The sequence below is a fragment of the Crocodylus siamensis genome, chromosome 1 (genome assembly GCF_052110815.1).
Source record: "Crocodylus siamensis isolate JL-2025a chromosome 1, ASM5211081v1, whole genome shotgun sequence".
Taxonomy (NCBI): Eukaryota; Metazoa; Chordata; order Crocodylia; family Crocodylidae; genus Crocodylus; species Crocodylus siamensis.
Window position 1 is genome coordinate 89,893,593 of NC_143395.1, and position 13,163 is coordinate 89,906,755.

The following is a 13,163-nucleotide window of genomic DNA, read 5'->3' on the forward strand; positions in this document are numbered from 1 at the left end:
CTTACCCAGCCATTGCTTTGGTTAATACATTATTACCTACTGTTGGAGCTCTGTTCTACTTTGAAATGTCTAAGGACATTTGGAACATGACATTTCCTTGGCAGAATTTGGTCTCTTTCTGGCTTGTTAAGCAGTGTTTTAATACAGTCTTCCTGTCATAGGGCTGGTCAGAAATTATAAATTACCATGCATTTCATCTCTCATTGAAGACACTAGAGTTGCGTAAGTGGCAAGACCCAGATTTCAACTCCTGTTGACATCACTGGAAATGCTGCTATTGCCTCAACTCCAGAGACGCGGATTGAGATCCAGGAACCTCATTTATCCTGCAGAACCTTTATTATTCTTGATAGGGAATAATTCAGGAAAAAAAGGTTGATGATCAGATTTTAAAAGTTTGCAGGACATGTATTTGGAAAAACTTTAGCTGTATACTAAACATACTTGGTATCAAATGATGAGGACAATACTCCAAGGAATACTTCTTTAGGTCATTTCAAAGAATACTCTTAATGCTTGTGATAGTTGTTTGTGTGAAATCTTTGAACATGTAAGCTGGCTGAATGTTTGAGTACTTTGCTTTTGCTTTTAGTCAAAGAAATGTATGACTACCAGGGAAGATCATATCTTCATGTTCCTCAAGATGTTGGAGTTAACCTGCGTTCTACAGTACCACCTGAGAAATGCTATCTTCCAAAGAAACAAATCCATGTATGGTCTGGACATACAAAGGTAGGGAATACTGGTTGGTTGCAAATAAGATGATTTTCTATATAAAGCTTTTACATTCATTGTGGAGGTTATTCTTATCAATATCCCTGTTGGATACTTTCCTCTTTTCTGAAACTGAATCTGAAAAATTGGGTGCACCATGAATTCCAGGGCATCTGAAATTTAGTGAAATATAGTACCTCATATAGTGTAATACCCTCTTATCTTATCTCTGCCCACTATCCCAGTAGAGTTTAAAATGTTGGTACCCTGAATAATTTACCTTCCAGACAGAGGACAAAGAACGGTAAGGGGCAGGAGAAGGAGTAAAAGCAGGAAAATGGAGAACGTTGACAGGCTCTGGCAGGGTTGAGATGGGAAAAAGACTGCTGAGGAGGAAAGGGGCACAGAGGTGCTATTTTGGAGAGAAATGAGAGATGCATAGAGAGCCACTGACATGGGAGACTTGCTGGAGTGTATTAAGAAGACCCTTGTCTGTGGGTATTACAGAAAGAAGACAGGGTAGATTTGCACCTTTATAAACTAACCAAAGTAGATAAATATAGCACAAGATTTCATTAGCTGAAGCTCACTTCATCAGATGCAGTGAAAGGACATGCAGAAAACAGTATTAGAAGGAGAGAGAAATTAAAATACAAAAGACAAGAGAAGGGAAAGTGAGGGGAAAGGTAGCGGGAGGGACAGTGCTGGGAGAAACAAGAAAACAAGAAATATAAGCCTATAGAAGCAAGGAGTCGCAAGTTAATCCAGATAATGGGATAAGAATCCGAAGTCCCTGTTTAAACCATACTTAACACAGTCAAGTTTGTGGATTTTTTTCTTGTTCTGCAATCTCTGATTAAAATTAGCTTTTAAAAGTTTGCTGTCTGAGAACAGCTATCCCAGGTGCATTATGAAGTGTCCAGTGAGGTTAAAGTGCCGTGTCCAAGGCTTTGCATCTGCCTGCAGCTGGTCTGTCAGAACAGTGTTCATTCATTCTGTCACATAGGTGTTGTTCAGTCTGTACAGTGTAGACTGGGGAGGGGCAATGTAAGCAGAAGACGATGTATATGACATTGGTGGAGTTGCAGGTGAATGAACCTTGGATAGTATAATCAGTGTTATTTGTTCCAGCAATGATCTGTGCTCCAACAGTGAAACTGCACACAAGGCATTTGGGTCCATTGCAAGACCTGGTGCCTCCGTGAAACTATAAGTTAGGTAGCCTGTTGCTTGAGAGGTGCCATTGGAGGCTGGGGGGCTGCTGCCTCTAAGCCAGAACTGGTTTGTCCCCCATGACTTCTTTCAGACAGTTATCTGTTTCCAGAAGAGTTTGGAGGTCATATGTCTAAGATGTTCAAGCCAGGGGCTGTAGGTGGTAACTAGAGGAACCCTTGTCCTTGTCCCAGGGCTAGTATTGTAGCAGGTCAGAGTGGGGTCTGAGTCTAGCATTGTTGATTTGAGTAGCTGCAGTTTTGGGGTTATAGTGTAGTTGTAGGAATTCCTGCTCTACATCCTAGATGTGCATCCCAGTTGGTCAGGTTAGAGCAGATTCATTTGTAATGCAGAGCTTGGCTGCAGACATTGGATTTAGTGATGTGATTAGAATGGAAGCTGGTGGCGTTAAAGTAGCTATGGCAGTCTGTTGGTTTCTGATGCAGTGTGGTGGCAATGTGGCCATTGCATCCCTTCGCTGGAGTGTTGGGTGACATCTTCCGGGGTTAGTTTGATGGAGGAGTAGAAGTTGTTAATGTCCTGGTGAAATTTCTCTTGAGAATCTTTCTCCTGTGTCCATACAATGAAGATGTCATCAGTGTACCTTGAGTAGATCAGGGGAAGGAGAGGGCAGCTGCAGGGAAAGTTGACTTTACAGTCCGTTATAAATATGTTGGCATGTTTGAAGCCAGGTGCGTGCCCATGGTCATGCTATTCATTTGTAAGTTTAGTTGCATACGAGGACAAAGCAGGAGAATGTAATAGAAACAGAAGCAATTTTCTCACTGGGGATAATGTTCTTTATGGCTTGTAATCGTCCTTATGAAGGATTTTGGTATACAGAGATATAACATCTCTGGTAGCGAATAGGGTGGTATCTGGAGGCTTGTCAGTGGAGATCAGTTTCCCTAAAAAAACTGTGGTGTCCTCAAATACCTGACAGCTCCAGTGGCATATGGGCCCAGGATAGTCCACATAGCCAGAAACTCCCTCCATGATGGAGCCAATGCCAGAGACAATGGAATGGTCTGGGTTGCCAGGTTTGTGTATCTTGGGTAATAAGTAAAAGTTGCCTGGCCTGGGCTTCTGGGAGGTAAAAGCAGTAATCGTCTCCTGCGTTTCCCAAGGTAGGTCCTGTCAGTTTCTTCTGGTCTTGTGCCTTGAAATAGAAGTAGTGGGGGAGGCACACAGGGAGCTTGTGGTGGAAAGTGGGGTGCAAAGAGTCCCTTGTATATACATTTAATAAAACTCTCTGGGATTTTTATTATGTTGAGGGAGGGGGCAATTTTATCAAAAATGCTTGTTCATTGAACCTGACACTTTGCAGAAACGTATCAGTCTATGTCATTGAAATAGTAACCTGGAAGGTTTCTCAAGTGAGTTGGAAGGAAGGAGTTTTACCCCAAAGTAGCCAATAGCCTGTTAAGGCAATCACCAAGAAATTGTGAAACAACAAAATTGTAAAATTGGGAATCCTAAATTAGAGAGAGAAATCAAATATGCTTGCTTAAAACATGGGCCTTCAATCTACACATCTGTGTTTTGTTACTACAGTGTAGCAGCGAGCTTCACTTTGATGCTCATTGTGACTGCTCACCCAAGTAAAGTTTCACATTTCCATTAATGTTTTCAGGGCCAGGGTCTTTGCCATCCTCATCTCTCATGAGGTCAGAGATGGAAGTACTAAATCTTAGAGAGGCCTCAATATTGGTCACACTGCTGTTGTATAAAAGCCATTGCAATCACAATTGTGAAGGATTGGGTATATTACAAAGAGGTATGATCGACAGAAGCCAGAGCTTCTACTGTGATAATCTTTTGTCAAAGCTATCATTAAAAAACCACAAGTAGTATTTCTTTCCCAATAATTGCCATAGTAACATGGGTTTTGGGCTTTGAAAGAGGAGTATGCACACAGCTGTTGCAATGAATCAGGGTTGCCCCTGGCTGATTCATCAATAGCAGTTGTTCAAACTGCATTGCTTTGCTGAAAGGCAAGTGTGATAGAAAAGTTCTGTATAGTTCATATTTTAGTGGTGTGTAAGGGGTTGCCCTAAACACTTTAGAAAAGAGGGAGTAGAATTAGGAATTCAAAAACATTCAAGTTTAACTTAATTTTTTAATTGTAACTTTCTTTACAGGGTGTTAGTGCAGTCAGGTTATTTCCACTCTCTGGCCATATGTTGCTGTCTTGCTCCATGGACTGTAAAATTAAGGTGAGTTGGTTCTAAATATCTCTCCGTACATACGTTGAATTCACAGTGTTTTAATTGAGCTGAACTTCTGTTAGAAATGGTTCACACATCTTCTGTTTTTAAGTTTGCATCAGGCTAAGATATAGTCTCTCTGAAACAGGATTATCAAATTCCACCAGCTGTCTTGAGTGGTGCAGGGCTGATCCACAGGCCAGATTGGGCTTGCAGTCCGCCCTGCATAGAAGATGCCCTGTACCTGGCCTCACTCACCATGTGCAGCATGCACCCCAGAGTGAGATGCTCTGCATGTGAGACCCACTGGCTGGATGATAGGGGTCCACTGGCCAGATATCACTTTGACACCCCTACTCTTGAATAATCCCTCCCCAAAAATGGTTGGATTGACTTTGTTCAACAAGTCAAATTAACCCTTACGGACAGCTTTTACTAGAAGACATTCTTTTGCAAAGCTAAGTTTTACAACTGACTGAAATGTTGGCAGGAATGAGGGGTTTTGGTGTAAATTTCCTGCTTTGAGTCTATGACACTGGAAAAATGTATGAATTTTCATTTTGCTGTTGTCTTTTGTTTTGTATATACTCGTACAAGAATACTTCATTGTGTTTTTTTTAATGGCCAAATGAGAATTTTAGAGCTGGCTGTTTAAAGTTCAATGACCATATTCTGCTTTCTGTTGAACTGTTTGGAAAACTTCTGTCTTGAAATTCAGAATTACGATAATTTTACCAAAGGTTGATTGTCATTAGTCAGATTAGTTTAAGGTGTTTCACATGCTCATAGCTGGTTTTGTACCACGTTCTTCTTAAATGTTTTACCATTTTAACATCCTCTTCATTTTGTTTTTTCCCATCCCAAGCTATGGGAAGTATATGGTGAACGAAGATGCCTACGAACATTCATTGGTAACTTTTTCATTTCTTTTCTTTTTTTGCTGAAGTCTTTGTATATTAAAATAGCTTCCTTATCACTTTGGTGCATGGGTCAGAGTCATAAAGTATATGTAAGCATCTGAGAGAAACATCAACTTTTCAATATAATGTTGGCAATGACAGTTGCAGAGGCTGCATTTGTGCATGAGTCTCACTGTTTTTAATCGGTGTGATTTAGTGTTTTTAGACTATTAAAGAAACGTATTCGTCAGTCACGTATGGGTTATTAACCAGAACAGAATCAAATGCAGCTCTTGCTTTTTTCTACTTTGTTACCTATTGCTCCCTTCAGGCCCCCTCTGCATGTGCAGGTAAATGCACATGTGGCATGGCTGGAAACACGATCGTGGGATTGCACATTAGATCCTATTGTGCCTTATTGCTTGTGAAGGGGGAGCCCAATCCTGGGCTTCCCATGCACCAGCAAAAAACAAGCCCCTCCCCTTAACTGAGGGACTTCCAGCCACAAAGGCATCCCATGCATCCCCATGGCTGGGAGATCATCACTGAGACAATTCCCCCTATACCAGAAGTTTGTGAAACCCCCAAGGCAGGAGGATTGCCACTGGGGTTTTCCACTTCTCCATTCCCCACCCTCATCCCCATCCCAGGAGTTATACACATCCATGGGGCTGGGAGATTGTAGCTGTGCCCTGTGCCTCCTGGAACCCAGCTGGGTCCCAGCATTAGGAAGAATATCGTGGAGATCTAGTGTCTGCAGGTGTGGGGCTCTGGGTCCTGGCAGCTGTGGAGCACTGCCAGGACCCAGAATCCACAGCAGCTGGTGCTGAGAGTGCCTAGCAGCTGTGGGACTCGCAGCCCCAGCTGGGCAATGTGCACCCCTGCTAACAGGGCCCACAGCCACAGGGGAGATGCTGCTAATGCAAATTAAACCACATGCAAATTAAAGCTTGATAGCAACCAGCTATAAAGTTAGTACACATTTTCAAGTTCTAACTTTATGGCTCGTTGGAGCTTTTTATTGTGTAATAAGTAGTTTGCCCATGTAGATGGTCTCAAGGTAATTGTAGAATTAACTGGTTATTTGCACCTGTACCATGTAAAGGGGGGGCCTCATCATCCCATTTTAAAGTAGGTGTTACCTGTATTGGTGAAGAGTCTCACTTTTTCTGTGATGCACCCGGCACACTTTTATATGATAACATTCTCTGTGTCATAATTTTAAATAAAGTTCTTCTGGGCTAGACAAGAACTGGATTTCTAATGCAAAAGCAGCAGAAAAATTTCCATGAATCCTTTAAAACCCACTTTTAAATATGAAAAATAAAAAAGTCCAATATTTTTCTTTTTAACAGAGCCCTTTTAGTGAGTACAGTTATGAACAGCTTAGTGGTGTTGGCTACAGTATACAAGCACTGGTTTTACTTTTTGAAGTGGAAACACTTGTAAAGCATTGTTCAAATAAATGTACATCAGAGAGCAGCATTAAGTGCCTTTTACCTAACACCTTTGTTACATGAAGCGCCAATAGAGTCACAAAGCACATGCCTCCCAAAATGATCTCTGAACTGTAATTTCAGAACATTCCTGCTATGGAAATCTGGCTATATTTATTTATTTTTAAATCAAGTTAGTAACGCCAAATGAAGAGTCTCTATGAGTCTGGTACAGTGACGAAACGGGATTATTCAAAGGGGTCTTGAGGGTGTTGCCTTTGAGTAGAACATCCTGACATTTTTCTGGCAGACTTGTGAAGAATCGTCTCATCTAAGTATTTCCTGTATGTACAAAGATAGGTACCTAATATATATTGTAGCTACCACTGAATTCCAGCATATTCCAAAGTTGCATCTTGTGTTTTGAATTCCCCTATGGCAGTGATTCTCAACCAAGGTGCCTTGATATCCTTTCAAGGGGTGATCAGTGTTAGCATTGTCGGGTGTGTAAACATGATTCGCAAGATAAAACCAGAAATTTCAAATAGAAGTTCTTAGTCTTAAAAACATTCTGACCTGCTGTGGTCTTTCTGAGGTCTTCTCAACAAAAGAGTTCTTCTATTATATTATATAGTCGAAAAATGAGTTAAAACTAAGAGTTGGCTTTTTCCAAGGGGTGCTTGTAGTCTTGAGAGGTCTGCCTCGAGTACAAAAAGGTTCAGAACCACTACCAGGTGGAACTGAATTTATGATGCAGATACCTTGTTCCAGGCAGACTACAACCACTCCATTCAATTAATGGGTGAATTTTATTGATACACAGTGACAGCAGACAAGAATAATGCAAACAGTTTAATATCTACCAGTCCCAGGGCTCACAGAGTCAAGGTACATCTGGCCAGTATGTGAGCTTTATTTTGAGGTTCTCTCTTCAACATCAGATGTCTGCAGCCTGGAGATCAAAGGCTGAAGCCCCATCCTCCACCCAGTGAGGGGGTGGGGGTGACGGGCTGGTGGTATGTCCTCTATCCGTGGTGTCCTCAGGTTCCCTTCTTAGGAACCCTTTGCTGCTCCAAAATTCCTCCTTTTGTATTCTTTCTCTTTTTCTGATGACTCTTCATCTTTGGGGATCATTGATTGGTCTACTTGTGGTCTTCATACAGTCCATGTTCTGTCCTGTTAGCATATTCTTTTGTTTTGCAAACTCATCATGTGCACTCATCCTAATTTGGGCTTTCCTGGTCTTCTCCTAATTTCGTCTGTTCCCCAAAACCAAAATCCCAAGGGCTCGACAGCTGGTCACTGTGATCTGGGCAAACCTGTGACCTGTCCTTTATTTCATGTTATGAAACACTGTGGTACATGTCTTCAATTTTCTAGCCTGTGTGTCTGCTTGATGCCTGCCTGTATCAGACACAGTGGGCCTTGAAGGAGACTGTCACAGACAGGCTTTTAGAAATCAATTGACCTTTGCCATTGCCCTGGACCATTATTCTAGTCTCATTTACCTACGAGCCAGTTCCCTAAAGCAAATCTCTAAATACCATTTTTTTAGCCAACACTACCATGGTGTTTAATGGTTGGCTCTTCCTTACTTTTTTATCTTTTAGAAACTGATGTTGGTAACTTATACAGCATTGTGGCTGCAACAAGCCATAGGTAGATTTTAAAGTGCTTCTTGCCAATTTGTAAATGAATATGCCATGCCTATTATTTTAGTATATTTGAGAGATCAACATTATGTTTTAAGCTGAATTTTAAGTGCAGTGTTTTGGAGGTCATATTCTAAATTGAATATTAACAATTATCTCTTTATTTTCTATTATGTTGCAGGCTCTTGTCACATACTCATGCTATCTGAGTTGTTGGATTAATTCGTTTTGAGCATTCAGTATAACACCTAATGTCAGTACAAAGTAACTTCCAGCTTAGCTGTGTTTGCAGTAGACTTTGGTAAATCCCCCACTGTTGCATGATCTCCGCTAGTGGGAGCTGATGGTTTATCACTGTGTTGTCTATACTTATTCAGTTCAGGTTTACGTGACACAGTAATAAAAAAAAACAATGATTACTGCTGTATAAGCTTTCTCCACACTTGCATTACGGCTACAGGGTAAGCTGTGGTAGTACAGCAGTCAGACTTTCTGGCACACATTGGCCCCTCTTAGTCCACCACTGGCAGGGTGTTTTTTCTTAGAAAAGGTCTAGTAGGCCACCTTTTGACAGGTCACTTGTTCAGTTTGTCACCTATCTACATTCTAGCTGTGGTAACATTTGTCAAAACCATAATTCCTAGCTTTTTTTCTTACCCAGCCCTTTTTATCTCATAGGACACAGTAAAGCTGTTCGAGACATCTGCTTTAACAACGCTGGGACTCAGTTTCTTAGTGCAGCATATGACCGTTATATTAAACTCTGGGACACTGAAACAGGTACGCTTCAATTCATAAGCATTTTAGTTTGGTAATCTTTGTAGCAGCCATGAATACAAAGTACTGCTGTTTTAAATAGCCAAGTGACTTTCTTTTATTTGTAATGTGCTCTTACAATTTGAAAGCTGCTGCTGTTGAGTACAGGGAGAGCAATTTTCTCTCTCTTTCTGAATTTTTTCTTGCTTGTAATGCACTTAATTTTATTTTGGCATTTTTGTGAAATTAAAAACCTGTGATAGCAAGGTTTGGCAGACTATGAAAACTAACACTGTGCTAGAAATTGGCCTGGCAGGTGTAATACTGGGACCATTTTTTCCCCAATTAGATTTGGCTAAATTTCGCTCATAGAAATTAACAAATTATATAAATTATATTTTTGGAAGGTGTATTTTGGTTCCTTCCAAAATGATTCTTGCAGATTTAAAAAAAAAAGTCAATGATCTGGAAGAACAGTAACTATCAACTGAATTTATTTTGCAAGATTAGTATCTTTTTTTCATTTCAGAGGATTTCTGGAAATAAGTATTCACCTAATGCTGAGTATCATGCAGCTAAAAAAAAATAATGGGCTCTTTAAAATCTTATTAGATACTGAGAAGCATTGTTCTTAATGCTTTTCTGATGTTCCAAGGATACCAGTGGTACTTAGTAAATATTAAATACTTAAGCTGAAGACTGCCTTACTTTCATGTGGTTTTGCAAATAAGAAGCATATTTTTTCTTATGTGATGAACCTGAGTTGAATTGTGTAAGTAGCTACTCTTCTGTCATTTCGCACGGACTGTAGGTACCATTTTATCAGTAGATGTATCTAAGGTCTTTTTCACCTAGAATAAAAGCAGCTTATCAGTAGGTTCAAAATAATAAGAGTAGGGGGAGAAGAGGAAGCTGTCCCAGAGAAGAGGAAGAGTCCCAGAGAAGAGGAAGCTGTGTAAAACTGTCAGTGCCATCGTAGTGTTTTAGGTTTTTAGAACTATTTGAAATAGCTGAACCTCACAGGTAGTGGACCGTGGCTGTTGGTGCTCCTTGTTAAATGTGGTTTCAGTATTTTTGAAATGTGGCTCTCCCCTTTAAAACTAGACTTGTTACAGTAGCATTGTGAGGGTTCCAGGTTTGTTTGTAATTGTCAGTATGTGTCAAACTTGTTGTTTACAAGAGAGAGAAGTTTGAATCCTATAAATTAAATGTGGTCTTTGAGAGACGTACTGTAATTTCTTCTGCTGCTGTACCATCACTGGTAGTAAATGCAGAAGGCCAAATTATGGCCTCCTGCCTAAAATGCATACAAGACCAAAGCCAGCCACCCTTGAAATAACTTAGAAGGCTTCACCATCTCCTGCTTCTTGGCTCACAAAGCTATGACTTAGATCTGGGAGGAGGAAGAGAAGTTCCCTTTATCTTCTGATGGCTGTAGTGGTGAAATACCATTTAATGCAGATAAGATGCACATGGTTTACTACCATTCTATCCATTTGGTCACCTAACTACTCAGTGCAAGTCAAAATTACTCTTGTTTCTACTAGTGCTTCAGTTACTTTCCCTAGATATGCCTTCACCTTGCTGTTCTATATAGGTTTTTATACCATGCTGGTTATGGCAGTCTCTGAACACCTAATAGTGCATTAAGCAGCATGACCAACACCTGTTTATGTGTGATACTATCCACTCCCACGGGAGAAGACTGCAAGGGAGCACTTAAAGTTTTCTTGTTAAAGTAGATGTACATGTACAGATTGCTATATACCTGTTAGAAAAGGCAAGGTAAAAAAAAGAAATGTCTATTCCTAAAGTGGGAAGCAAGGAGTTAATTCCATGATTTGGGGCTTTCTCAGGAGCCAGCCTGGTCCCTTACCCTTCAAATAGAAAATTCTGTTGTGTGAGAGTAACAAATATGTCAACCACAGTCTTCTTCCCAGACCTGTAGTCTGTCTTGTTGCAAGAGAAAATCTCCTTCAAAGTTAAGGAGCTCTGGCTGCTGCCGGAGATGATGGCTGGGTTTTGATGTCCTAAAATTGACATGTGAACTAGAATCAAGTCCAGGGTATGGCCAGTTGGACAGAGAGCCTGTGACAGTGGTAGAAATGGAGGGTAATTTTATCAGTGGCGGGGGGGGAGGTAGTCTGTAAAATACTGTTTTTCCTTGAATCCAAGATGAGTGGGGGGTTCCACATTTAAGAGGGGAGAAAAAAGCCCCTCGTTTTAGATTTGAGTAAGAGGTGGTGATAAGAGGCAGTGGCCCCAGCCATGGCCCTGGAGCAGAAGTGGTGAGGTGGTAGGTATGTGCGGGGTGGATAGGCAACAAGTGTCAAGCTGCTTGACCATCCCTCCCTTCCCCCTTGCTGCCTTCCCCACTGCCTGCCTGCCTGCCACTGCTTTCCCTTCTGCAGTAGTGGGGGAGACGCATTTAAGATGACTAATTAGATTCTACATATGGAGAATTATAACAAATTTATAATTTTTTGATGTATAGAATCTAATTATTTGTGGTCATCCGAAGTTCAGGGTTGTCTCCGATTTGAGTAAGTAGGGTAATGCCCAGTTCTCTGTTCCCTGAACAGATTAAAGAGCATGTGTTTTCTGTTTTTCTCTTGATCTAAACTAACAAAAACTTCCCTAAAGTGTCAAAGGTGACTGTTTCATCAGTGCTTGTAATAAGAAACAACCATAAAAAAGAGCTTACAGAACTTATAAACTAACCACATTTTGAATGACTTGTTTATTCACAGGGCAGTGTATTTCCAGGTTCACAAACAGGAAAGTCCCTTACTGCATAAAATTCAATCCTGATGAAGATAAACAGAATCTTTTTGTGGCAGGAATGTCTGATAAGAAAATTGTCCAGGTAAACCTCAACATTATAAAAATGTTCTCTGGACTCCAGTCCTTACACTTTACCTGAAATGTATTAAAGCAGATCTTTTTTCTTTGAAGCTTAAAAAATTTTTTGCATAACTAGAATATAGAAACTTTAGTTCTGCTTTACGTGAGTGTTTCTTCATATTCTGTTGCTGAAATAAGTGTTCTTGAAACTACCAAATGCTAGAAATTTCATAGAGTTTATGCTTAGAAATGCAGTAAAACTTAAGTGTCTCTTACTCCAGCTGTTTAATTTTTACAGTGGGATATTCGTAGTGGGGAGATTGTACAGGAGTATGATCGGCATCTCGGAGCTGTCAATACCATTGTGTTTGTGGATGAGAATAGACGGTTTGTGAGTACTTCTGATGACAAGAGCTTAAGGGTATGGGAATGGTAAGTTATAAATCTTACAAAGTTTAATTTAAGATTAATTCTGACCAAACTGGAAAAACGTTTAGCAAAACTTTCTTAATCAAATGGTGTAGTGACTTCTGGATAACCAAAGGAAAACTTAAAATTTAGCATTCCACAAATCCATTTATACTGTTAGGTATGATAATTGAAATACTTACTAGAAAGCCATGCCAGAAATGTCTTGCTGATTTTTTGGCTGATGGTTTTCCAATCCATTTTACAGTCATTTAGTAATCATATTCTCCATGCTGATTCTACATATTCTGCAGTCAAGAGGCTGGTATATTAGTGAGATCTTAAATGTTTTCTTCAGTTAAATGGAACATTACATCCCAAAACCAAGATGTAATACAGTATCTTTATTATAAAAATCCTTTGTAAATGTTGGATCTTTTTAAAACGTTACTTCACTTTTCTTCACTGATTTACAACCCTTATGTGTTGCAGTACTTGAAGACTTTTCTAAAGCCTTGCAACATCTCATTGACTCTGAGAGCAGATCAGAATTCTTAGCATACCCAGGATTTTGTTCATGAGCATCATGTTGCATTTATTCAACATACTGCCTCAAATTTAAGTAAAGCACTTTGTTAAAAAAATAACCAACAACACAACCCATGTTAATATACAGGTTTCACTTGCTTAAGCTGTGCATGAGTTCCTGGAAAACAATGCATAATTTGAATTCATATAAAGCAGGGGCAGGCAATTATTTCAGGTGGAGGGCCGCTTACTGAGTTTTGGCAAGCCATCGAGGGCCACATGACAGGCAGCCAGATAAATATTAATTTTCTAAAGTTTCCAGGGTGCCACTGGCCAGATAGAATGGCCTGGTGGGCTATATTTTGCCCACCCCTGGCATAAAGAGAACCCACTTTACAATGTAACAAATAGAGATACATTCCAAGACCTCAACTGTACTGACCCCCAGACCCATTTCTACACTTTTACAAGACAATTTTGGTACTCACCAAGAGCAGACAGTACACA

General features: G+C 40.2%; 2 protein-coding genes across 4 annotated transcripts in view; one reads left to right on the top strand and one right to left on the bottom strand.

The window, feature by feature from the left end:
* The window catches only part of CDC40 (cell division cycle 40), a 79,226-nt gene that overhangs the window by 55,838 nt on the left and 10,225 nt on the right, over positions 1-13,163 (top strand). The window contains exons 8-13 of the mRNA XM_090037790.1: positions 593-732; positions 4,068-4,142; positions 4,999-5,044; positions 8,799-8,900; positions 11,627-11,742; positions 12,019-12,152. Of these exons, the coding sequence (XP_089893916.1) occupies positions 593-732; positions 4,068-4,142; positions 4,999-5,044; positions 8,799-8,900; positions 11,627-11,742; positions 12,019-12,152 (613 nt within the window). The remainder of the gene's footprint in view (positions 1-592; positions 733-4,067; positions 4,143-4,998; positions 5,045-8,798; positions 8,901-11,626; positions 11,743-12,018; positions 12,153-13,163) is intronic.
* The window catches only part of METTL24 (methyltransferase like 24), a 222,140-nt gene that overhangs the window by 53,237 nt on the left and 155,740 nt on the right, over positions 1-13,163 (bottom strand). The window lies entirely within an intron of this gene.